This window comes from Thamnophis elegans, chromosome 4 (assembly GCF_009769535.1).
Source record: "Thamnophis elegans isolate rThaEle1 chromosome 4, rThaEle1.pri, whole genome shotgun sequence".
In the NCBI taxonomy this organism is placed as follows: domain Eukaryota; kingdom Metazoa; phylum Chordata; class Lepidosauria; order Squamata; family Colubridae; genus Thamnophis; species Thamnophis elegans.
Window position 1 is genome coordinate 59,038,667 of NC_045544.1, and position 27,721 is coordinate 59,066,387.

A 27,721-nucleotide genomic window follows, 5' to 3' on the forward strand; every position below is an offset into this window, starting at 1 on the left:
GCCAGAATTCCAATCCAGAATTGGTAACAGCCCATATGGATTGTGAATATAACTTTATGTGGTATACAGCTGCTGCATGTCCTCTGAAAAGCAATATGCACAATAATTGCACTGTGTCTAACCCTCGTACAGGTAATATTTTTCTCTAAATGCGGGTTGACTAAATGTAACAAGTAAGTAGAAAAGAGGACTAGAGTTGACATAATGCTATAGAAATGCCTCAGAGTACGGAACTGAGAGAATAAGGATAATTGGGTTATTTGGGTAAAAGCAGTTCATAGTAGAAAATCCTCAGTGTTTCTTCAAATGTTAACTGTACTGAAGCAGTTTGCCCTGAGGGAATGGGCCGTAATTCCCATATAGTAACACAAAATCCTGATCACTAAGTACCAAAAGTGTTTGGTTGCAGTTATTACAGCCAAAGATAGAACAACTAGTTACTGTATCTAATGAGGTGTATTGCATGTCGGTTGCATTAATAAATTTGGGAGAGGTTCATTGAGACCCATAGAAAGCTCTGACAACACTTATTAACAAAGATAGACAAAAGGAGGTTAAGAAATCCAAAAAGAAGCAAGTGCTTTTTCACAGAACTAGACTGAATTACCTTCCCATCTAGAAAAATTATGCTTTTTTCCATTCTGTAATTCTGTTAGCATAATCCCCATATTCCTCATTTTTACCAGCAAGGAAGTTGCGGTCTGGTCTCCATACCCGTACACCTCTTGGTATTTCTTAGCTCCACTTTCTCTCTGTATTTGGTAAATGCGGCTTTCCTTTCTCTATATATTTTGTTCTGTAGTTTTTAGTTGAGAATAATTAGAACTAGTGTATGACTGACTTATGATAACAATACACATATTAATCAATATTCTCTTTTAATGAAGTGGATTATAGCCTTGTTATTATTTATATGTTATAAAGCATAAATATGTTATGTATTCTATATAATTTATGTATTATAATAAGAATTCTTTTTATGATAATGGTACTCATTTTTTTCTTCAAGTAATGAATTGATTATAGCTGTGCAAAATCTTCAGATGTGTGCTTTATAAATTAAAGTACTTACTTGAAGCTACTTGCACTGCATTACAGCTACTGCTGTCTCAAAGTGAAGCAAAGGGATTGGAATTCCAGCAGTTACACATTTAATATCCATTGTTATATCTCTCGTTCTTACTTTTTTAAAAAAAACAAACCTTGGAAATATTTGCTATTGTATCTGATTGCAGGAAAAAATCCACACCACATAATTTGAAAGGAAGCTTGCATAGACGAAAAGGGCAATACAGTCACTCACAACTGCAACATTTGCAGCATCCTGTGGCTATGTCAGGGCTGTCAAACTTGTGGCCCATGGCCGGATGCGTCACTCTGGCCACACCCATGCCCGGTTTAGTGAACAGGGAAAAAGTCCTGATACGTCACATGGTGATGCAAGTTTGATACCCCTGGACTATATGACCACCATTTGTAATTTTCCCACAAGCAAAGAGAATGGGGAAGCTGGCAGTAGGTTGCAAGTCACTATAGCAAATTGTTCCCACTCTTGCCATTTTTCCCTGACATCTGCCCACTTAATACTCCATAATGCTTGCTCATACTTCTTAGTGCCCATCCATGATGTCCACCTACTTGCATACATATCACCTGGCCCATCATAGGTCTTGACCTGCTTGCCTTGTTTTCTGCCTCTTTCCACTGGCCCTTGTTTAACCACAGCAGTGGGGACTGCTGGGATTACTGTCACTAAGTGATGCAGTCATGGGACATCACGCTTTAAAACTGCATCACTTTGTGATGGAAATTTCAGTCCTAACTGTCATCATGACCTTCTATATCCACCGGTACAGAATAAAATCCATAACCATTATTTTGAAATTTTTATCTATTGTTTGATCACAGTAACAAGAAGGTTTTGGGTCTCATTCTATGGACCGTATGCTTATAGTGAAATGAAAACCATTACACCATATGCACTTAAGTTTATGGCTCATGTTAAAATTCTGTGGGTATATATTTATATACCATCTTTATTATTTTTATAAATAGTCAAAGGTCCTGAATGAATGACTTTTATACTAGTTTTGAATTTTTGATGTCCTCCTACTGGAGACAGCTTATTCAGCATCTTGATTTTTTTAAAAATAAAAGCGTGTTTTTCATAGTAATATTTCTTTCTTTCTCCCTCCTCTGTTTTCTTTCAGGTCATCTCTTTGACCTTAATCCTTTAAAGAGACAGTCTGGCTACACACTCTATGATTTTGTGAACCAGAGAATGCTCCAGTTGAGTGTATGTGATGAACCCAAAACTTCATGCGGTGGAGACATTGGTAAGTTTTGACTTGCTGAGATGCTGATATTGAACCCAGGTTCATAGGATGGAAATAGATTATTGTGATACTTTCTTTTCCTAAACCTATGTTATTGATATGTGACCTAGCAGTAGTAATGTAACAAAGTACATTTCAGTAACAATGTTGGACAGTATCTGGATAACGATCTGTGCTCTTCTCCTGGGATAAGCTTTTCCTTCCTTCCCACTATATCCAGTTTATCAGCTATTCATACAATCTGTGCAAGTAGGGCTCGATTAGTGCATTAATGAATCCCACAGAATGGTCACATTATTTGAATGTACACTATTCAAAGAGATTTTTCTATGGGAAGTAGGGTAATTGGTTCCAGCTCAATGGAAATAGGCAGTTTTAAAACTTAACGTAATGTTTATATGTTTATTAATGGAATACTGTATAACAGTAAAAAAGGATAAACCAACATCCAAGGTATATATGATATCTTCTGTATTCTGCTGCAGTTCTTCAACCTGAACTTTCCTTTTCTCCATTTTGCACAAAAGACCATTAGCTTCTAAAACCCCAACTGTGGCTGTGCATGCACAAGCCTCAACTGCATATATGCAGCCTTGAACTAATTGAATGCTGACTTAGATTAAAGAAGGCTTGGTATCTGTTTATAAATTATGGTAAATCAATCTACCTGTAACTTAAAAAACATTTTTTTTAAAAAAAATCTTAAAAAAACCCTGTAAAACCTGCTACACGGCTCAGATTTCTTAGTTTCCAAAATTTACCTGGGATAGCAGTAAAATGCTTATTGGAGTGCATATGCATGCTATATTTTACAAGCATGCTCTGAAGTCCATTATGCCATATTTAAACAGCCACTTGCTATATTATTAACAGGATGAGATACAAGATATGTGGAGGAAAAAGGTGCATGTTCACTGCATATCATGCTATGGAGTGAATATGATGAAGACACTATCCCATCTATCTGATGTTAAGGAACCTGTTGGGCATTGTAAGCCTTAATTGCCCACTTTATATTGAAGAAATAAGTTTGAAAGAACAAAACTAGATTAGGGTATTCAGTGAATCATTGAGCAACTTGATCCCAGCACTGAACAATAGATAATAATCCTTTTAACCAAAATAGTAAACACACATATTTTTCTTGATGTATTAATAAAGTGGCATTTCCCCTACCATGTTTTCCCGAAAATAAGACATGCCCTGCTAATACACCCAATCGGGCTTTTCAGAGCATGCGCCATAATAAGCCCGCCCCCAACTATTTAAGTGCATGTGTAACTGGTCCCTGCCATTACAACACTGTACCACCTACCAGTACAGCCTGTGGGGCAAAAAAAGGGCCCACCGCAAAAAGAGCGGCAGGCCAAGCAAAGTGCTTCGCGCACCGTTCCCTCCCTTGCAAAGAGCCTACTGCAAAAAGAGTGGCAGACCAGCAATGCGATTACCCCGTCCCGCCTGTTCCCTCTTGCGCAAAAAAACACCGCCCACCCCACCCCAATGGTAAAGGCAGCCTGCCTGGTTCCCTTCCCCGCCACCCCTTTAGCGAAGGGAAAGGATTTATTAGATTTTCTAGCTCGGACGCAAGGCAACTGGAAACTTGGCACAAAACATTTTCTCCCTCCGTGCCTCTCTCTTTCTCTCTCCCCTTCCTCTGATTGGCTGGCAGCTAACTGTCTCTTGAGCCCAAAAGGCCGGGGTGAAGAGTATCTCTCCCAAAGGCCCGTGAGGAAGTGCTGAGGATGAAAGATAAGGAGTCCCATTACCCAGGACGAACAGCCACGTCCCTAACAGCGGAGGCGAAGTGATAGAGGTGGATGACTGGGGGAGAAACCTTGGGGGCGAAATAGGCGGGCGAAGGGCAGGAGGAGAACAGTCCCATTCCACGCTAGGTCTTGCGTCTCACTTCTCCCCCCCCCCCCCCCCCGCTAAAGGGACACCGAGGAAGAGAAGAAGCCAGGCAGTTGTTACATTGGGGGTGGGGTGGGAGGTGGCAGGCCAGCAATGCACCTCACACCCCATTCCCTGCCACGCAAAAAGAACACCTCCCACCAAGCTCCAATGATAACGGCTGCCTGGCTGCTTCCCTTCCCCAACGCCCCTTTAGTGAGGTAGCAGTGGGGGGAGAAGCGAGACACTTGTCCTAGTATTACCAGAGATTGACAGCTCCACTGCGTTCCTTGCCCTTTCGTCGTAAAAGTTCAACTTGCGAGGTTTTTTTTTACAAGGGGCTTCACTGGACAAAAGGGCGAGGAATGCAGCGGGGCTGAACAGGTAAGAGGCACGCCTCGCTTTTCTCCCCCTCACCTACCACGCCTCGCTAAAGGGGCGGTGGGGAAGGGAACCAGGGAGGCTGCCTTTACCATTGGTGTGGGGTGGGCGGTGTTGGTCTGCGAGGCGCGCCTCTTACCTTTCCAGGTCCGCCACGTCCTCGCTATTGTGTCCAGCGAAGCCCCTGGTAAAAAAAAAGAAAAAGAAAGAAACCCTTCTCACAACTTCAAGAAGTTTGATAGAACTTGCGAGAAGGTTTTTTTTTTACCAGCGGCTTCCCTGGACACAGTGGCGAGGAACGTGATGGAGCTGGAAAGGTAAAAGACATGCCTCGCTTCTTGCCTGCCCCAGAAAATAATAAGCCCTCCCACTATAATAAGCCCAAGGCCATATTTCGTGGGTCAAAAAAAAAAGACCCTGTCTTATTTTGGGGGAAACGTACTAATTGTGTCAAACTTAAAATTTCTTCTGTCAAAAAACAAGGAAAAAGAAAAAATGCATTAGCATTGCTCTATTAATTCTGTCAATAGGAGTTTGCATCACGGGTGGCCATCAGCCATTAATTAATGCTGGACAACTAAGCAAAGCATTAACCTATGAAGATGGAGTTTTGAAACTTGTCTACAAAGAAGGCGAGTCCTGTCCTGCAGATCCTGCTTTGAAGTACATGAGCTATTTCACCTTTGTGTGCAGGTTGGATGCTGGGCCTGGCAGTCAGCCAGCTCTCATTTCTTTTGATGAGAAAACATGCACTTATTTTTTCTCTTGGCATACTGTTTTAGCCTGTGAAGAAGAAAGAGTGGTAAGCAAATTGACTGTTTTATCAACTTAATTTTATCAAAAATGACCTGGTGTTATTTAAGATTTTAAAAAAGTTTAAATCCTCTAGGTTTTTTTTTGGGGGGGGGAGGAGTTGCAACATAATACATTTACACTCATTTGTGCTATTTTGCAGGGCAATTGTTGAAGTAGAATAAGCTATTCTTATTAAGCATAATAGAGGCAATATAGTGTATATTAATTAGATCGCTTGAAATCACTCTGTCAAAAAGGCATTCAACTCACAATGCAGACATAATACAACTAATGATTAACAGAACTGAAGCAAGCCATTGTAATTTTGAAAGACAATTAAAATTCATCTTAGCCAGAGGAATTGGAGGAGGAGGAGATAGAACAAATCCATTTACGAGATGTCAGGCTGAAGAAGAGAGCCCAGAATCTCACAGCTAAGTCCCTGAATAGCATCATGTCTGCATTTAGTCTCTCTGTTGTAATTATTATGTGCAGAACATTCCAGGCATAACACAGTTGGTTTGTGTACTTCATGTCCAAACCAAAATACTCACATATGGGTATTGTTTGCTTCCACAATCAGGCTACTTTATCCTGGGCAGATGGAAGTAAGGTGGGAAAAAAATAAAGGAAATGGTGGCTGAAGGGAGGAAGGAAAGGTGTTGGGAAGAATGGGGAGTCTAGAGGTATGAGATATGCTGGGATAACAGCAACAGATGAAGGGAGAGGGAGGAAGGAGATGAGGGGTAGATGAACTGGTTTATATGCCATGCTGGAACATAAATAAGAGAATGGTAGGAAATTAGGGGTTTATGCCGTGGTTGGCCTGTGGTTAGAATGCAGTATTGCAGGCTAACCCTGTCCACAGCCAGAAATTTAGTTTTGACCGGCTCAAGGTTGACTCAGCCCTCCACCCTTCCAAGATTGTTAAAATGATATGCTGGCATTGTAAACTGCTCTGAGAGTGCTATAAAACATTATGCAGTGGATTATAATTGTTATGCCACGCTGAAAGTAAGTGGTGACATACATCCATTTTCCCCTTATTCACGCAATGCAGATTTATCTGTAAATGTTAACAATCAAAACATTCTGGATTTTTTTCTCTCTTAATAATTTTATTAAAAGTTTGTAAAAAAAAGACAAAAGCTAATACAATAATAAAAGAAAAAGTCAAGGGGAAAGCTAAAAGTATAAGAAATTTTAAAAAGTTTAAGGAAAGATTGCAAAGAAATGATTTCTAATCTTAGCAGTTATGTTTATAAGTTGGCTCTCTGTAGTTTTTGTGCAGATATTTCCTTACTTGGCTAGGCAACATCTTCAGTGTTGGCAAACAACAGGGTTTGCTCTCTGTTTATATATAGTAGCCTGCCCTGTTCAGTATTAGTGATGTTTTCTCCTTTACAGTTCCCTGATAATAAGAGTAATAAAACAAGACAACTCTTTCTTTTTTTAACTTCCTATTGTAATAAATTCTTTCCCTCCAATCTATATAAATGAAATGTTTATGTTCTTTTTTCCAATATATATCTATTACACAGTTGATAATGATTGTTTCTACTGATTTATGAATCTTCTCTCCCCTGCCCACAGGTAGACTGCTCAGTTACCAATGGCAGCAGAGTAATTGACCTTTCCCCTTTAATCCATTGGACAAGTGCTTATGAGATATTTGATGACTTTTCTGACCAGAATCCAGATTTCTATATAAATATTTGCCAACCATTAAATTCCATCAAGGATGTCAGTTGTCCACCTGGAGTAGCTGTCTGTATGATCCCCCTTAATGGCTCTCCTGTAGTAAGTAATATTATCAGCATGTATCAAATTGTTGTCTTTTTCACAACAAGATATTAGAATGAATGCCTAATTATTATACCTAATAAGCTGGTTTAATAGAGTATTACTTAAGAGCCCAGTTCTTTGGTGACTTCACATTCTCCAAACAATTATTTGGAAAAGCAATTTCAGCATTTCACACAGTATAAAAAAATTGAAAGGAGAAGAGAAAAATATTACCTGTTCCTGTTTCATTTAGGGACATATCCACTGCTAAAAAGTCATGGCCCAAATTTCAGGAAACTCTTCAATTATTTTCAAAGGATTTTTGAATTTTGAACAATATGTGTTCATATATCATGGCAAATCTCTTTAAAAATTGAGAAGATCTACAACCTTGGGGCAAGTAAATATTATGCTTATTATTCATTCAAGTAGTCCAACTTCATTCAGTCTTCTATACAAACAGGAAGAAACATTTTGACTGCTTTAAGCAGCTGACATATTTAAAACCAATACAATTGTGGAAGCAAAACAATTCACACCAGGCCAGACTACTTGAAATATATAGCTTCTGATTCTTGGGACAATTTAAGATAGTGGATCATATTGATTTTGCCTATGTTTTTAGCAGTACTAATGTAAAGATTTTGAGTACATCAGAACAAAATGTAGTTGAAATTATATCTCTCATCATATGAGAAATACATTGATCATAAAAATGGTTGGATTCCTTCTAACTCATTCCTTCATTCTGTTCCTCAATGTAACATATGTGATTACAACGTATATAAATAGAAGTAATTTATTTCCCAGTTGATGCTGAAGCTTCAGTTTCATTTTGTGGTCAATCATATTTACATTTACATTTAATTAGGATATTGGTCGAATCACAGCACCTCCTCAACTCAACAGTGCAACAAATGAAGTTAATATTGCCTTCAACAGTACCACTCCCTGTCCAGAAGATAAAAATCTCAACTATTCTTCACTTATTGTGTTTCATTGCAACAGAGGAACAAATATGGTAATCATAGTTTTATTTTGTTTGTTTACCAAAACTTAGAAATATTTACAAATTAAGAAAAAAGTTGAAAAAAAACCCCCTTCCAGCCATAGTATACAACCAAACAGCTGGTTTAACCTTGACCAGTTTGTGAGTTGGCAGAAAGAATGAGGATAAAAGGGCTAGGCTCTGTTTGCATAGCCAATTCCTACTCTGCTTCACTAATGAGATTCACTAATGATTTCCTGCTGCCAGGAAAGTTAATGTGCAGTAATTGGTGGGTTTTCTAGTGGCAGAGAAGACATTGTTCAATTGCTTTCTTGGTGGAGTGAGATTGGGATCCTTGAAAATGGAGAGTTTTGGCAGATGATTAGAAAAGTAGGTTTATCAAAACTGGTCTGTGGAGTAGATGGAGGGGGGGTTGCTTTCTTGTCATGCTTTACCAGGAAGCCCATAACTTTCTTGTGCATCACCTATGGTGCCAGATAGGGTACATTAGGCACATAGATAGTGGATGGTTAAGATGGGTACAGATGGAGAGGAGAGTCTCTTTTGCTTCATTGGAAGCCTCTAATCAATCAACAAATCACTTGTATCTACTTGGAGAGGTTAGTACATATCCTTTCCTCTCAAATTCCCCCATGCTACAAGAAGTCTCTGAGAAAAACCACTACCCATACATAGGTAACCACACCAGACAAAACCAAACAATGGGTGCTGGACAGATCCCTACCCTCCTGCATCCATTAACTAATCGAATGGATGGCATCGCTTGTGTTGGGAGAAGATTGAAAACACTATTTCCCCATTGGATCGATACATTTCAAAATTGGCTGACCTCATCTTTGATTTGGAGATGCATTATATTGATTTGGAGATGCATCTTTGATTTGGATGCAGACCTTGTCGAGCAGAAAGGTCAGTAGTTCGGCGGTTTGAATTCCTAGCACGCGTAATGGAGTGAGCTCCCGTTACTTGTCCCAGCTTCTGCCAACTTAGCAGTTTGAAAGCATGTAAAAATGCAAGTAAAAAAATAAGGGCCACTTTGGTGGGAAGTTAATAGCGTTCTGTGCGCCTTCAGCGTTTAGTCATGCTGGCCACATGACCACGGAGAAGGTCTTCGGACAGCGCTGGCTCTTCGGCTTTGAAACAGAGATGAGCACCACCCTCTAGAGTCAGGAACGACTAGCACATACATGCGAGGGGAATCTTTACCTCTACCTTTATGTTGATATGTCCTTGCAGAATGCTTAGTGAGGCATGATATTATAATGATATTAAATGTGCTAATAGATATGTAATGTTCTTTAACTACAAATTGAATAATTTTACCCATCACAAAAGTTCAACTTTTTGATTAGTAAAATAGATATTTTGCCAACAGAGTCCATGATGATGAGGGAAAAATGTATTTAATTTTCTGCTTTTGCTAGTTATCAAGCACTTGTTCATTCATTTTTTTAACTAAATAAGGAGAAGTGGAGAAAAAATGAATTTTGAGGGCTCAAAGGGAATATTCAAGTTGTGTACATAACTTGATATCATAACCTTCTCTGGTACAGGCAGATTATTTTTTTGAAATTGTCTTAGATTTGGATATAAGCATGTGATCTGCACTTCTCTCCAGAAAGTTAGCATAAAGCAACAGAAGTTGGGACATGATCTTCTTATTTTGTTGTTGTAGACATTTTTGAAGCTTGATTATTTCCAGTGTCATCAACATCAGTCACAGCAAGCAAAACCAAAATAATATAAATAAAAGCAGATGGATTTATTTAACCTCAGCATGTGTTTAATTTTCAGTCATTTAGCTTTCTTACTGAGACATCTGACTCTCAAAGCTTAACCATTTTATTCTCTTCTTTGTTGTGTTGGCAACAGGGGAAGCCCAGAATGATAGAAAAGTCTGGCTGTGAATATATATTTGAATGGAGCACCCCAGTGGTATGCCCTGATGAAGAGAATGTTTTGGGCTGCTCTGTCATGGATGAACAATTACACTATGCTTTCAACCTGTCAAGCCTTGCAGGAAAACCCTATAAGGTGATTGTATTGATGTGGTTAGTAAGGGGAATTGTTGATGCTGTTCTGACATGAATCCGCTTAGCTGTAAAATATATGCTTTTAGCTCCATCACAAATCTCATATGCTGGGCTAAAGTAAGAGGGGAATCAGGTTGCAGCACAGTGGCAGATTTTATGTATATCAAATTATATTGTCAATGAAAATGTCTCTCAGGGGACTCAGCTGCATTTCTCATATTTTCTCTATAAAACATGAGCAGTTGAGAGTAGTAGCTAAGGTGTTGGGAGTGGAATCCAAAAACAGCATTTGGGTTAGTCATTATTGTTCAGGCCAAAATATGTCAAACCCTGTGGACACAAATTTGAGTTTCTCTAGGAAAATAGGATGTACATATTATAATAAAATGTGCTCATCATACAAAGATTTCTTTTTCTGTAAGACATGGGCCTAAAAATCATGCAAATAATATAGATGCATTGATCATCAATAGATGAATAAATACCATCACAGTCATTCCTAGAACTCTCTCCCCCCTATAAGTGTGAGATGAAATTCTGGAAACAACTTTTGAAAATTTTATGAGCATCATATTCACGGGTATTTTAGAAAATGAGCAAAGGACCCCTCTGAACTGGAAGATTCATTCTGAGACCCTTCATACATTGTCTTGCATAATCTGGAGAAGTCCTTGGTATGACCATATTGAGCGTTTAAAAATATTTAGCATTTTCTCTGATTCCATTTGCAGTTCTTTAATGGTACAGTTTTGGCTCTCAAAACAGGTTCCTTCTGGACGCAGGAGCTACCATCTTGGGGTATGTTCAGAAGCAGCAGATATTCCTCAAGGAAAATGCAAAGACGCTGCAGTTTGTCTTATCTCTGGCAATAGTGCCATCTCATTTGGCAACAAAAAAGAAATAAAATTGGACTACAGGCATCAAGATGAAGCTGTTTTCTTGCAGTATAAGGGTGGCGATAAATGTCCCCCAGGTACGAGATTTGCAAGGAATTTACTTTGAAAATTACACCATTGCTTGCTTAGTATCTTAATTCATCAGTTTTTAAGTTTAAGATAAACTAACCATATTTCCTTAATTTATTTACCTTAAGAATAATCCCATTGAGAATTTAAGGAAGGTACGGTAACGTTTAAGGCTGAATTCACCCATAGAATTTTCACTGAGTGATTTTGGCATTGAACTTTGTCCAGTGATCATATACATTAACTTATGTACCATTCTGCACTATTAAATTTTAAGATATGAAAAGGGGGAATTGATGGATGCATGCATCTTGAACATTTCTCTTGTAAGATGCTATTTTTGGGCTTGCATGTCATTTTGAAAGGAGAGCTGGCAGGCAGAAGCATTCCAGGTGAAAGTGGTCGAGAGCGATGATCTTTGAGACCATATCAGTTTGTTCTAAAATAAACTTTATGTAAAAAAATGATGGCCAATAACTGTAGTTACATAAATTGTTATTTAAAATATGCCCTTTCTTAATTCTGGCTGCCACTGACAACCCACTTCTCTGCTACGTTTGTGGTTAAGAAATATTTATATTTTACTCTTTATATTTCATAGGTATTGCCCATTAAATACTTTATTGTCTTTTTTTTACTTCCAGTGACTGAAAAGGGTGAGCTTTGTGTCTTCCCTTTCCAGTATAACGGTAAAAGTTATGACAGGTGCATAGCGGAGGGACAAGCACATCCATGGTGTGCCACAACTGATAACTTAGGGAGAGACCAAAATGGGGATTTTGTGTAAATGGTAAGTAAGGAGGGTTAAGATGCACAGCTGTACTGTATAGTGATGGAATATCTGGTGGCTTGAAATAAAACAACAGCTGCTGAAAGAGAATCCAATCATGATACAGCTAGTTCTCAACTTGCAACCACAATTGAGTTCAAAATTTTTGTTGCTAAACGATACAATTATGAGTGAGTTTTGCCCCATTTTATGACCTTTCTTGCCATGGTGGTTAAGTAAATCACTGCAGTTGTTAAATTATTAACAAGGTTGTAAAGTGGATCTGACTTCCCCATTGGCTTTGTCAGAAGGTTGCGAAAGGTGGTCACACGACCCCAGGATACTGCAACGGTTGCCAAGTGTCCAAATTTTGATGTAGCCATGGGGATGCTGCAATGGTTGTGAGTGTGAAAAATGGTCATAAGTCACTTTTTTCATTGCTGTTGTAACTTGAAATGGTCACTAAACAAATGGTTGTAAGTCAAGGACCGCCTGTAATTTGTATTGCTGCACTTTAGAAGTTGTTATGTAAGAGCACTAAAATCAGTCTTGTGCTCTAAATACAGACAATAAATACCACAATGTTTGTATTTGGATAGCATATGTTTATCCACATTTGGGAGTGTCATTGAGATAGAACCGGCCATTAACCCGGGCTATTGATGAATTACAGGTAGTCCTTGATCTACGACTGCAATTCAGCCCAGAATTATGGTCTTATTCATGCTTGTTGTTAAGTGGGCCATCACATGACCAATTCAGTTTTTTGGCTGCCTGATCCTTTGAATCATCAGAGTCATAAGTACCTTTCTTGGAGTCTTTCGTAACTTTGTAACAGTTGTTAAGTGACCGGTCGTAAGTCAAGGACTACTTGTACTATTGGTTTCCTGGCTAAGGTCATGAAAAATAGAAACTTCATGCAGGTTAATTAACACTCTTATCATGTTTTGTTGAAGAAGAAGAAAATGTGACTGAATGTTAAGATTGGGGATTCCGAGTATACTTGAATATTAATACCGTTCAAATCAATAAGACTCAGCTTATTTTAAATACATTTTAAAATGAGAATTTTGTAGGAAATATATAAGATTGCTTTGCATTCTGAAAACTACCTTGTTCCCAAATTCACTATGTCCCTTTTGAGATTGTAATAGATGACCTTATTACTTTGAATTGGAGTATAATCTCTGATCACTAACAGATAGCAGATATGCCTAGACTTACACAAGTTTGCCCAAATATAACACTACTGAAGCATTGTACCCAGCCTGGACCATATGAACATTACAAGGCAAAGATACATAAATTTATTTATTGTTAACAACTTTCCTACAGATTTAATCCATGGATTTACAGTCTTGTTTATATCCTTTTGTTCATATCTTGCAGAAGCTGGGCAGCGTGAATCTACAATTATTTTTAAGTGTGATGAAAATGCTAACAACGGAAGCCCTCAGCTGTTGAGCGAGACCCTTGGCTGCTCTGTCACATTTGAATGGAGGACACAGCTTCTATGTCCTCCAAGGAAAATGGAATGCAAGTTTATTCAGAAGCACAAAACTTACGATTTGAGAATACTTTCTTCGCTCACAGGCTCATGGGTCTTCGCAGACAAGGGCAGCTCGTGAGTGTGCTTTGGAACTCTAATGGAAATCAACTTACCAAGTTTGTTATTCATTGCTAGTATAGCTAATCATTCTTCCAAGTGTGCATCTTGCAATTCAGGCAAGGTTGCCTGAGTCTAAGGAAAGTGACTAAGATTAGGCAGTGCTTAAATCAAGTTTTGTAGTCCTGTTTTTTTTTAAGTCAAGGGATTGATTGAAGGGAAATATACATCAAAGAGAAATGCAGGGTGGTTACTAATTAAAAGAGGATACATCTTAACTAGAAATATTTGATCACTCAGCTTTGCTCTGTTGAATAACCTAGAATCATTGGAATACTATGTTTAGATTGACTATCAGTTAAGATGGTAAAAAAATTCTAAAAAGATATTTGAAGTTTATAGAAGAACATTTTGGAAAAGTCTTCCAGTTGAGTTACCTTACATAAATTGGTTGTCATAGATAGACAACGTTCCATTTCATGTTCTTGGAAATTTTAAAAAAAAAAGTAAGATGGTCCTTATTGAGGTCCTATATTGATTGTGTTTTTTAAAAAAACTTTGAGTGAAAAGTAGAATATTAATGCTTTAATAATTATTAAGTGTCTGCTGAAATGATTGTCTTTCCCTTCTTGGATTTAGTATTACATGAACCTTTGTCAGAGAGTTCATGAAGGACCCTCAGGCTGTCCTGACAGGGCAAGTGTTTGCCGACGAAATCAGAATGGTGCTGTCCAAGTTCTGGGATTAGTTCATACACAAAAACTTAATGTTACAGGTATGTCTCTTTGGTGTCCCCTACTATTTTATGCAGGGGAAAGTGAAAATAGGCTTAATTTGCTAATGTTTATTTATCACTTACCTTGTACAATTTTGTACTCCTATGCAAACAGATCTCTGATAAAATCGTGATAACAATTATGTTGGTCCTACATTATTAATAAATACTTAAAACATAACTAAAAGCAGAATTGTTAGCTTTGCAGGTTAAAGTGTCCCAATGTTCATTTGCTAGGAGCTAAATGTTCCATAAAAAATGCTAAGGTTTTTAGTGTCATCCAGGATGCCAGAATGAAGATGCTGAGTGTACTTTTGTTTCACCAAGTGGAAAAAAATCATAGAGAAAGTCTGTTTTCTAGCCTGTGTCTTTATCCTTTGCAGGGAAAGGAACTTAAACAGAAAGTCTGTAGATATTTGTAGATGATGAGTGGGTAAGGAGGTCCTTAATAGTCTTATGGTGATAACCAGCACTTAAAATGGGCCAGGAAGCCTGTTGGTGGTAGCTGCAAGCTATGAGTTGATCTGCAACAGTGGGTTCCACTCTGAGTTATCCTTAGTTTTAATTTTGTTTTCTAATTTCATTAGGGTTACATGAGCTCATTTGCATATAGATGCATGAAAAAACCCTAATAACTAATATCCATTACATCCATGTAATTCCCCTTAAATAAAGTGATGTTCTTCTAGAAAGAGTCTGTAGATGTGGAAATAGAAAGAAACTTCTTGGTACTTGGTGCTTATGTGGGTCAGCTATTGTTTAAAATTGAAACAATTGTTGGAACAAAATATTTTTTAATTTTGCAAAAGTATTGATATCAATCTATGAAATCAAAATATGGACATATATGTCACAGCTATAAAATATTAGCCTTTGAGGATATAACCAATCATTTTTGATGAGGAAATATTACTAAAGCCAAGTCATAAAGAAAGAATGTTAATTTTTAAAAAAACCCTCACAAATAGCAGCTACCGTATTTTTCGGAGTATAAGACACACCTTTTTTCCTCAAAAAGGCTGAAAGTCTGGGTGCGTCTTATACATCAAATACAGCATTTTTTGTCTCCTGAAGCCCTGCCCCTTCACAAAAATGGCCGTGCAGAGCTCCTGGGGGCTGGGGAGGGCAGAAATGAGCAAGAAATGGGCCGTTTTTTGCCTCTCCAGCCCCCCAGCAGCACTCTGTAAGCCTCCATAAGGCTATGCATGCATTTTTTTGTCAATTTTTTTTTTCACGAAATGGGCCGTTTTTTACTTGTTTTTGGCACCCCTCGCCCCGCAGGAGCACTCTGCAACCCCCCCCCCCCCAGGCTATTCATGCCTTTTATTGAAAAGAAACAGACCCGTTTTGTTGAAAAACTGGGCATTTTTGGGAGGTTTGCAGAGTGCCAACAACTTTTTTTCCCTTTCGGAAAGCTCTTTAGTTGGAGTGGTTGATGACAATTACATTGATTAAGTGCTGTGCCAGCAAAATAAGTCTTAGGTGTTGCAGGTTGTCAGCGATCTTCCTTCTCCTTCCATGGATAAATACACCTAGAAACATCTACCCTACCTACCTACTTACCTACCTACCTACCTACCTACTTACCCTCTCTCTCTCCCTACCTACCTACTGTATTCTCTCTCTCTATCCCTCTATCTATCTAATTACCTACCTTCTCCCTACCTACCTACTGTATTTCTCTCTCTCCTCTCTCCCTCTATCAACCTACCTATTTTTTAAAAAATTGCCTCTTCAAAACCTTGGTGTGTCTTATACTCCAAAAATACAGTAGTTAATTCATTTGGGGGGAGGGCTTCACAGCATTGTTTAGATTCAGAATCTCATTTTGCTTTTAATAAAACCTGGTGCTTTGTTTCAGGTGACAAAGTTCTTGTCAGCTACTCCAATGGTCATGAATGTCCACAGAGGAACAAAAAGGCAACAACGGTCATAGAGTTGAAATGTGGAAAAACTGTTGGGTTGCCAAGATTCAACAGGTAAGGAGGTACATGGATGATTTGTTTTTCATGTCATAACAAAGGCCACCTCAGCTTTTATCGGTATCTATTATGCACATGGCATCATTTAGGCTTTGGGGGAGCTTTCTTTGATCTAGTGCAGGGGTGTTAAACTCTCATCGTCTTGGCATCATCATGTGACATCTCATGACTTTATCCCCTTTGCTAAACCACGCATGGGCGTGCCCAGCACGTGAGGCATCTGGCTCGCAGGCCGTGAGTTTGACAGTCCTGATCTAGTGTGTTCTGTATATTTCAGTAACTCCTAATCAGTCACAATATGGCCATATAAAGTCAATAAAATGAATGAATGAGTGAATGTTGAGAAAGACCAATATGTTGTGTGGAAGAGTGATCTACACTAATCACCAAATTAAATAGTAGAAATAAAATAATTGTTATGCTAACAGTACCAGTGAAAATAAAATCTATGTTCCAGTCTAGTTTTGGTTCTGATTCTTCCATTTTTTGAGCATGAATGTCTGTATCTGCTGAAAACCAGCTGCAGACCTTGAGCTGATTGATGTAACATACTGTATGTACATGTGCATTAACGCACATACATATCCTCTTTATGCAAAGTATAATTATGTTTTAAACTCTAAACCAGTGTTTCTCAACCTTGGCGACTTTAAGTCCTGAGGACTTCAACTTCCAGAGTTCCCCAGCCAGCTGTGCTGGCTGGGGGATTCTGGGAGTTGAAGTCCCCAGGACTTAAAGTCACCAAGGTTGAGAAACACTGCTCTAAACCATTCTCAGATATTTATGAGACAGTGTGGAAGAAATAAAAAAGATGGGGTTTCCCCCCTTTTTCTTGACAGCATGCCTATTTTAAGGTCAAATTCTCTAAAGGTTTACATTGGATTACTAAATAGAACCATCTGTTCCAAATGGGTGATTTATAAACCTTTGCCTCTTATGGCTATAGAGAAGTGTAAATAATTGCATTCTGGTTTACACAGCAGAAAAGGGAGGCTTTTTTGTTTAAACTTTATTGAATAAACCCAATTGGCTAGATTCACAAAGAACATTAAATTATGAACTAGAATGACCACAATGGAAGTCGGGAAAATGTGTGCTTGATTTAAATTCAGTGAAAAGTGTAAATCCAACTATCACATCCACACAATAGTAAAGATAAATAGCAACTTTTATTCTCTTAAGTCTTTACTGTCATGCCATTTCTGTCTCTACTGTGAAGTGTTAATTTCCTAAATGCTTCCTCTTAGGATTGATGAAGAAAATTGTGCCTATTATATTACCTGGGAAACTCGGGCTGCTTGTGCTGTGAAACCTCAAGAAGTAAAGATAGAGAATGGCACGGTTATAAATCCAGAGACGGGAAAGAATTTCAGTTTGGGTAATATTTATTACAAGTAAGTTATTTTTTTTAATACAAGAGACCAGGAGAAGACTCTTAATGATCTGCTTTTCAGTTGCCAATTGGTTTAGTGAAAAACTGGTAGATGAACTGAACCGAACAAAATGTCTATATAACACTTCTAGAAATATGAAGTTTCAGGTCATAACCATTAGTCTGGATTTTTTCTTTTAAGCGATGCAATAACTTTTAAATCTGGATGTGTGTATTGACAACTTTATAAGAAGGGTCATTTAAGAACTAGAGTTTGGTATATGGAGTATGGGTTAATACATTTCTTAAGGAATTAACTAATTTTGCATCTGTATGGCTATTTATGTAAGTTAAATAGATAATTAAACGGTTACATAGTTAGTGTGTAATATAGTGGTGGGATTCAGCAGGTGTAACAACCGGTTCACTGAGCATGCTCTGCATGTGTGCTCCCACGCATTATCCGTTTGAAAACTTCCCTTCTACTGCAGCCCCAGTGCAAAACAGCTGAGGCAGGCTGAGCTGAAAGTCTGAGTGAACCTGTTCACTCCCAGCTGATAGTCAGAGTTACCAGTTTGCCCAAACCAGTCCAAACCAGTCGAATCCCACTCCTGTGTGTACATATTGATAAGCAAACTCCGTTTTCTCACAGAGACAGATTCATCTTAATCTGTTGGATTTTTAAAAAAATTTCTCTTGGTGCAACCTAAATCCATAGACTAGTGAGTAAATCCATAGAACAGAAGTAAATTCTCCGCCAGCAGGCACAGTAGCAAATTTGTGTATATGTGGTAGATTGATGCAAGAGATATATAGATTTTTCAATCTTTAGGAAAGTACTTATTGTAGATATATTATAAAGCTATGATAAATATATAACTTTAAATTTACCCTTATTATATAAATGTTTCCCTATGCCTATTATTAAATGTAAAAACTAGTTCTAAAATGAAGGACATTTGAGCAAAATATTTTCTCCAACCCAACCGTGTATTCTTGCGCATTATAGCTTATGGTTTTCATAAATAATAGTGAAGATGGGTACAGGTATATATACTCCTCGACTTACGAACACAATTGAGCCCCAAATTTCCATTGCTATACAAAACAGTTGGTAAGTGTGTTTTGCCCCATTTTACAAGCTTTCTTGCCACAGTTGTTAAATGAACCACTGAAATTGTTAAGCTAATACCATTGTTAGGTTAATTTGCCTTCCCCATTGATATTGCTCATCAGAAGATTTGTCTTAGCTCTGGTTATTTCTGTATCATTACTCTGTATATGTGTGCGGATTATGTATTTTAATGTAATTTTTGTTTCAGATTATACAATGCATCAGGAGATTTCAGAACAAATGGTGACAGATACATTTATGAGATTCAGCTTTCTTCTATCACTGATTCAAAGAATCCAAAGTGTATGGGAGCTAACATCTGTCAAGTTAAAATATCAGATACACGTACTCGTAGAGTTGGATCATCAAAAAATGCTCACTATTATATTCAAGGCAAGTAGTGACTTGCTAGGGATGATGACAACCTGGGTTATGTGCAAAATAGAAACCCAAACTAAACAAATTGCACTAGAAGTTCTGTTGAACTATTCCAGTGTTCACTAAAAATAAAATCTAGAATGTTTTTGGTTATTCCTAGTTTCTTCTCAATCTTCTGTTGAAATCCAGAGTGATTCCAAAGTGATTTTTACCCAGCAAGTAGGGCAAGTCTGCTGTTGTGTCTCTTCACCACCATTACCACCCCCCCCATGTCTGCTAAGGCATCATCCCCAGAAAGTAACCAGGTCCCATAATCAGATATCTCACCCGCATGCCCATCCTCAATCTTCCCAGTGTATTTTCTTCTTCAAGTAAAAAACAAGGGGGCCCTACCTAATAAATCCAAGGCAGGTGCTCTGATCCTTTAGGGCCTTCTTAAAAAGCCAAGTTTTTATGGCTCTCCTAAATTCTGATTTTGGGGGAAGGTTTTTCCCCCCATTCTCACCTTCTCTCCTAACAATTCTATTCATGAGGACGTATTTCAATATGTAGGAAGAATATAATCATATTTCATTCCATGTAATTGAGGAAAAGAACTAGCCAGCACTACCTGTTTTATGGCTAGAATTCTTTGGGCATAAATGTACCCAGTAACTTTTGTGTGACGGGCAGCCATATAAATTTGATAAAAGATAGTATACAAATAAATAATTTTGCACATCCACATCATCTACTTATTTGTTATAATTATACCGATGCCTCACTGTCAGTGTATTTTCTTTTTTTAGTCTCTCCCTTTTTATTTCCTAATATCTCCAAATCTACCTTCTTGGTTTTCACTCCTGTGAGCAGAACTGAATAATGCTATTAATAACTCTTGGTCATTCCCAACTCTCAAGGATATTAATTTATCCTCTTGTCCCTCCAGATGTTAGCATATGCCCTTTCTTGGCTGCTTAAGCAGATTGAGAGGCATTGAGAATTTGTGAAAAGTCCTATTGTTTGGACATGGGGATTCTTGGATTTTGACTGCGTATGGAAATTCTCAATCATCCAGGTCATGGTTGTCCCAAAGATGCTTTTTCAAGAGGCAACTGGACTTTCTAGTTTTTCTTTGAAAAACATTTCGTTTCTCAAGAAAGCTTGGATGAGAAGCAAAATGTCTTCAAAGAAAAACCAGAAAGTCCAGTTGCCTCTTGGAAAAGCACATTTGGCATTTTTATTCTGACCTTTTCCTGTCCCAGGGAGTGAAGATAAAGTGGGTCCTTATAGAACATTTCCCCCTGCTCCTCTATCATCCCTCTTTTGCCTTTCCAAGTTAAAGAACAACTGAAACGGCAATACTCAATAACAGAAGAGCAGGGTGAAGGGTAATTTGTTGGATATACATTATAATTCTTTTGCTTTCTGAGAGTAGAATAGTTGAAAAAAATATATATTTTTTTACACATATAGATCCCATTTTTCATTTTCTTAAACTGGGTAGCTAGAGAGAAAATGTGGGAAAACTCACCTCTTTTCCTTCCAGACATTACACGAATGGAAATTTAAATGTGTAAACTTGCCAGCTCACCTCCATGAGAGGCAAGCAGGAAACTAAAGTAAGAACATTATTTACTGAGAATTTAGCACCTTTTCTATACAAATGAGAACAAGCACTCCTTACTTAGTAACTGCTAAGTGAGCAGTTAGGATGGCGCTGAAAAAAGTAACTTTAAGACCAATGCCTACATTTACAACCTTCACAGTGTCCCTCAGTCATGCGATTGCCTTTACAGTTTTAGTATGCCTTGTTCTGTACTTTTCTCCCCTTCTCCTTGCAGAACAGAGAACCTGGAGAAGAAGGGAATAAGGCACACAATGGGGAATGTACATAGAAAGAAATACAAGGGAGGAGTTGTTGAAAAATAATAGGCACAGAAGAGATTGTCCACAGAAATTGATTGGCTTTCCTCCCCTCCCCCCAGTTGCTGCTCTGTGGCAGGGAAAAGTGATTTTTTAAAATAGGCAATTGCTCCTCGGCTTGGCCCCATTTTTTACTCTCGTCTCTGGCAGAGAAAGAGATTGGAGAGGAAGGATTTACAACACAATAAGAAGACACATAGTGGGGAAGTAGACCAGCTGTTGTATCTTGTGGAAACCCGCAAGACTGAAAGTACTTTTCTTCCCTGCCACTTTAACAGCCCAAGAAACTAGGGAATGTCTCTTCTGAGATGTCCACAAAATATCCACAACCAACAATTGGTTGTGAATTTTTCTTTTTCTTTCTTCCTTTGCAGATGATGTTTGGATCTTGTGTTCTTCTCTGACTCCACATGTGGCAGAGATTCCAAAAAATCTGCCTCCTCAACTATTGTCTTCCACTGTGATAAAGATGCTAAAGAAGGCATCCCAAAATTTCTTCATGAATCAACGGACTGCCAGTACTTATTCACCTGGTACACTTCAGCGGTTTGCCAGTTAGTGTAAGTAAATTTCATGAGAATAATTCTTGTTAATTCTTATTTCCATGTTTTTTCTGTTTTTTAATTGTAAGCTACCCAAAGTCATTCTGGAGTCTGGCAGTCTCTAAAATTGAGTAAATAAATAGATCATGAAAGTTCCATACAGCACATATTGTCTCAAACTAGATTCTTAAAACTAACTGGAGCTAAACCAGGAAATTAATTTTCCTCTTCTCAAATTATGTGTGTGTGATATAGCTATCACCGTTTTAGTTTTAGGAGTTTTAAAGTGTAAAAAAGTACAAAAGTATTAGTGGGATCTGAGCAGATCATCAATCATCTTTATTAGATTAAATTTGTCCAAATGTTACCTTCAAGCTACAGCTTCTTCTGGACAAACTTGGTCTAGATCAGAGATTATATTACAAATCCGTTGAGAGAAATAGAATCCCATGAAAAGAGATTGAATCCTCTTCCCCAAACCGCAGTATTACTTGAATTGAATTTCAGTTTTTTCATCCTAAACCCATTGCTGAGTAGATCATTTCTATTTTTCGTTATTAAACCTGAAGGATTGATGTAATGGATGTTGCCTTTTCCAGGTGTTTGACCCAAATGTGACCATCATGAAGAATAAAGTGAAATATAACATACCTAACATGAATTCAAATAGTACTCACTCCAGAGTTACGTATATGACAATAACCGTAGCACCCTTTTGAACTTGGAGAATTGAGTAGATAACTGACTGTAGCTATATTGGGGGGGGGGACGGGACCAGTGCTGGGAAATTTTGCTTGTTTGGTTGGAAGTTGATTAATCTGCTCTGAAATGGAAGGATTAAAATAATTATTTTTAAGTACTTATAATTATAGTTTATTCTATTTCCAGGAATGTATTTGAACATGGGTCTTAATCATTTCGAAATACAACCATCACCTCTTGTTTCAGAATTTAGTTTTTGGTTATTATTGAATTTAATTAAAAGTTTGCAAGGGTGATTTATGAACTGTGTCCTGGGAAATACAATAGAAATGTGTACTCAGAGTGAGGCTAACTTGTCTCCTCTTCTCTGCACCAAATCTTTCCAAGGGTCAAAGAGACCCATTCTAGTGGGCAGGAAGAGCTGCAACAGAATAGAGAGAACAAGTTATATGTGGAGGGCTGCTTTTGCAGAATAGATGATACCTTTTGAATTCAAATTCCCATTTCTTTTATTGTTTGCAGTAGCTCTGAAACAACAAATGATGGAAAGTATGTGGAAGATTTTTCTAAAGGCCTTTCAGGAAGAAGCCAAGCAGTTGGCGCACTGTTGAGTTTACTCCTTGTGATTCTCACAGCATGCCTTGTGATCCTGTTACTTTACAAAAAAGAAAGAAGGTAGGTCAAAAGAAAATGCTCAGATTTTTGCTTTTGCAATAACTCCCCAATATAACATTTTGGAAACGTTTTAAAACCAGAAAGCTTGAAGTATTGAAAACAACATATCCAACACCCATAAAACTCTGCTAGAACTGTTTCTTCATTAAACATATTACTATTCTTATAGGATAGTTGCAATAGCAATAGCACTTAGAGTTAAATATCACTTCACAGTGCTTTACAGCCCTAAGGGTTTACAGAATCAGTATATTGCCCTCAATAACCTGGGCCTTCATTTTACAAAACCTGGAAAATTGGAAGGCTGAGTCAACCTTGAGCCATTGAGATTCAAACAGCTGAACTGCTGGCAGTGAACAGAATTAGCCTGCAACACTGCATTCTAACCACCGTGACACCACGGCTTTAATAGTAGCACACAACAAATAGTACTGGTCAATATTCTGATATCAGACAACGCCTCATTTTTAAATCAAGCACAAGTGTTTTTGAAAGAGCTAATGTCTACAGGCATCTTTAGAAATGGGTGTTGATGTCAAAACTTGGCTACTAATAGCATCTCATTCCCTCTTTTGTCATCCACTGTAACCAAACTGCCTCCTGCCTCTAGTCTGCCATCAGGATCCTCTTCAAAGCCCACCGTACTTTGACTTGTGGGCTTTCTTTCTTCTTTATTTGTCAAACATGGCATCCCCCATTCCCATTTTCATTTGCAACTTGATAATGACTTGTTTTATTGAGCAGACACCTAAACCTGTAGATAGGTTACCTCAGAATATAAAGTGTGTAACATTAATATTTTTTATTTCATAGAGAATCTATGAAGCAGAAGATAGTCAACTGCTGTCGGAGATCATCAAATGTTTCTTATAAATATACTAAGGTATTTTATTATAAGTGCATCAAATATTCTGTTTATAGCTCTGTATGTAGTCATAACTATACTTTATGCAGAGCTATATTGGGTTTAAAATCAGTGCTACTTAATTATACATAAGCATGAAGTATAAATAACAGGATGATTTTTACAAACTAAAAAATAATAATAATCTGCCCTACATTCACTAAGCATTATTTATTGATAGCTTTCAGTTTGAGATTTTCAGCTATTGTTCAGTATTTGGAAGAACTGTATAAAATATTTCCATTCCTCCAGAGCTTCATATTTGAAAACTTGGGGGGAAGTATTGAAACAATGGTTGTGTATCAATTCAAAGGAATAAGGGCCAAAGGGAGAAGCAGCCAGACTTTTGCAAGAAAAGTTGTAAGGGCAAAGATTTTCCCATTGTTTATTCCTGATTCTTGCTAGTAAAAGAATTGAACCTGCAAAATTTTAGTTCTCCAAAATCAGACGTACCTTGCTTTTCAGTAAACTAAATGATCATGTTTTTACTGTCTGTCCTTGGAATTAACAGATAAATACTGAAGAGGTAAATGAGAATGAAACAGAATGGCTCATGGAAGAAGTAGCTACACCAAATCACAGTTTAGGAAACAAAGCTCACATAAATGGCCATGTAGCACGAAAGGCAGCCATGTCAGATACCCTCATGTCCCTTCCGGTGGATGACATGGACAGTGAGGATGAAGTATTGACAATACCAGAGGTGAAGATTCATTCAGCAAGAGATGTGGATTCAAGAGGCTTGAGCAGCATTAGAAGGCCTTATCATAACAAAGCTCATAAGCCTTCAGGCAGTGGGAAAACTGCTCTGCCTAACGGAAGGAAGAACAGCAAAACCATCCCCGCTTTTGGTCAAGAAGAAATGCAGAACTCCATGAACATTGCATCATACCATGATGACAGCGACGAGGACTTGTTGAACGTTTAACCTGCACTTGTGCCTAATGAAAATTCCATATGTGTATATGTATATTAAATATATTAAGGTGAGACAGCAAAACACTTCCAACCAAAAATGAAGACTTAAGTTGCAGATGCCTTTAGCAAGGGATTATTTCAAGGGAAGTGGGAGGAAGGGTCAGTCCTGGCTGTTTACAATGATTGGTGATGGTTGGGTTTCTAGCATTCAATGAATGAAATAAAGATCATTCTCCTGAGCTAGAACACTCACACATATCCCTTGGGAAGGTTTTAGAAACTCTTACCATATTTTACAATGATGGGCTCAAATATAAATGAAGCCCTTTCCGCTTCATTGTGAGACTTGCATTTTAACACTCTTTATATTTATTGCTCTCACTACTCAGGTTCACTGGGGGGAAAAGAAAGATAGGCAATGTGTTCTTCCTGCAGGCAGGGTATTTTCTTCTGTAGATTCACCCATCTCATTAGGTTGGGTTTCTTTGGTGTACATCTTGGAGCTGGTCTGTATCTTGAATTTGCCTGTATATTTGATTTCTGTAATCTTATTCAATTAAAATAATTTTGATTTGATTTGAAAAATGTTTTAGCTGGAAGGTATAAATCCTATAGCTTTAGCCTTGAGCAGTGACTGTCCTTTGCATGTTAAGTCTGTTTTTCGGTACCAGTCATATAATGTCGTTCATCAGTGTTTACAAGATTGTTGGTATAGCAACCCAGTGCTATCCTTCAAAATAATCTGGGCAAAAAATTAATAGAGTATGCCCTTTCCCAATGACCCTTTCAGGTTAGATATACTAATGCTTGTTGCTTTTCCTCTGCAACTGTTGTTGTGATGAAAAAACATATGTACCTTTTTCCTAATGCTGTTTCTCTTCAGAAGCTTAAATGATTTTTTTTCCTTCTTGGGAAATTGCCAACTAATTCCAGATCAAACTAGAGTATCCACTTCATTGCCCTACACATTTTTATGGCTGCTTTAAAGACACAGGCTTGCAGAACAGGGGCACACAGGTTTTGGTACTAGGTGCATTTCCTTTGAAAGGTAAAACTCTTTGGATATTGTCACCGAACTCCTTCATCATTGTTATATGCTGCAACAATTAACCTTAAGGGAAAGATGAAACAAGTTCTTCTTGCAGTATTTAGCATCTTAGTGCTTTTTAAGAGGCTCATAGCCAGCACATGCATTTCTAAGAACTGTGCACCAGTATTTCGGCTGGCCAGAGGCTCTTCCTTCATTCCTCCTTTCTATCTTGTCCTGTTCGCGTTGGAGTACTTAAGATTGGCTTCCACTTGGTACCTGGATTTGATGTAACAAAGTGTTTAAAGAATTTCAATAAATAAAATTAAATTATGTTTCTCTACGAATCTGTGTAGTGCGTTTTTCCCCATGCCTTTGCATGTCTATTTTGAGTTTTCAAACAAGCAAGGGCCAAATCTTTGCAAAGTCCTTAATGCAGAATGCAATAACTTACAAAATAGTGATGAACCATGATGATGTTAAAAAGGGGGAAAGAAGGATGTATGAAAAGGTTCATTTCAAATATGGCAGATTTGTCAGGAGGTGGCCAGCATAAAAGTTTAGTAAATAAAATGCTGACTTCTCCAGTTATATGAAGGGCACTATGGTAGATCTTAGAAAATAGCCTTGCAAAGGCAGAACTACAATTCTAAGGGGCTACTGAAACTAGTACAGAATTAGAAACTTGCAGGTCTGCATACTGTCGTGCAATATTCACCATACTATTACATTTAAAACTGCAAAGTTGCCTTTAAATGTAAGTACTGTTTAGAGTCACCATAGGTCTAATACAGAGATGGGTTGTTTAAAAAGGCATGCTTCTGGCATGCATTGAAGTAATAGCAATAGCACTTAGACTTATTTACCGCTTCCCAATGCTTTACAGCCCTCTCTAAGTGGTTTACAGAGTCAGCTTATTGCTCCCAACCATCTGGGTCCTCCTTTTACCTACCCCGGAAGGCGTCAACCTTGAGCCTAGTGAGATTGCAGATAGCTGGCAGGCAGCATAAATAGCCTGCAGTACTGCATTCTAACCACTACGCCATCATTTAAGCTCCCCCCACCCTTAAGCGCAGTGCTTGAGTAGGTAGAAGCCTCAAGGACGACCAATTGATCCCCATTTTAATGTGTATCGTACCTATTTTTTCTACAGTAAGTTATAGTTGCACCACATTATCTTAGGTTTACTCATCCTAACAGTGTTCGTGCAACCTACGTCCCAAACTGTAAACTTAATCACACATGCTTGGTTTGCCCAATCCACTGAACTACAGATTGACCAATTGGACCACGCAGTATTAGATACTGAATTCCAGAAATTTCTTTGGGAGAGTTGTGGGTATGCATGTAGCATACAGGTAGTCCTTGACTTACAACATTTCGTTTAGTAAGCATTCAAAATTACAATGATACTGAAAGGGTCACAGTTAACGACCTTTGCAGCATCCCCATGGTCATGTGATCAAAATCCAGAAGTTTGACAAATGATTCCTATTTATGACGGTTGCTGTGTTCCAAGGTCACCTTTTGCGACCTGAGAAGCAAAGTCAATGGGCAAGCCAGTTTCACTTAACAAATGGGTTACTAACTTACCAACTGCAGTGATTCACTTAACAACTGTGGCAAGAAAGGTGATAAAATAAGACAAATACCTCACTTATCAACATAAATTTTGGGCTCAATTCTGGTCGTACGTCAAGGACTGCCTGTATATCTTTTTCTGGGATTGTTCTGTAGCCACGGAGAGAGGAAATTTAGCTGCTTTTTAAGGAGTTGCAAATGGATACTATATTTGTTCTCCTGCATGTTCCAAGCCTTCGTTTTTGAAGTGAATCCACAATTTTTCTAACCAAACCTC

General features: G+C 38.0%; 1 protein-coding gene across 1 annotated transcript in view; it reads left to right on the forward strand.

The window, feature by feature from the left end:
* The window catches only part of IGF2R (insulin like growth factor 2 receptor), an 82,227-nt gene extending 56,021 nt beyond the window's left edge, over window positions 1-26,206 (forward strand). Inside the window, 18 exon segments of the mRNA XM_032214893.1 lie at window positions 6-132; window positions 2,211-2,336; window positions 5,138-5,409; window positions 6,996-7,202; window positions 8,059-8,208; window positions 10,069-10,230; window positions 10,995-11,202; window positions 11,839-11,958; window positions 11,961-11,984; window positions 13,353-13,589; window positions 14,210-14,344; window positions 16,206-16,323; window positions 17,574-17,720; window positions 19,021-19,209; window positions 21,470-21,655; window positions 22,862-23,014; window positions 23,828-23,897; window positions 24,430-26,206. Coding sequence (XP_032070784.1) covers window positions 6-132; window positions 2,211-2,336; window positions 5,138-5,409; window positions 6,996-7,202; window positions 8,059-8,208; window positions 10,069-10,230; window positions 10,995-11,202; window positions 11,839-11,958; window positions 11,961-11,984; window positions 13,353-13,589; window positions 14,210-14,344; window positions 16,206-16,323; window positions 17,574-17,720; window positions 19,021-19,209; window positions 21,470-21,655; window positions 22,862-23,014; window positions 23,828-23,897; window positions 24,430-24,846 — 3,048 coding nt within the window. The 3' untranslated portion in view covers window positions 24,847-26,206.
* Window positions 26,207-27,721: the final 1,515 nt, after the last annotated feature.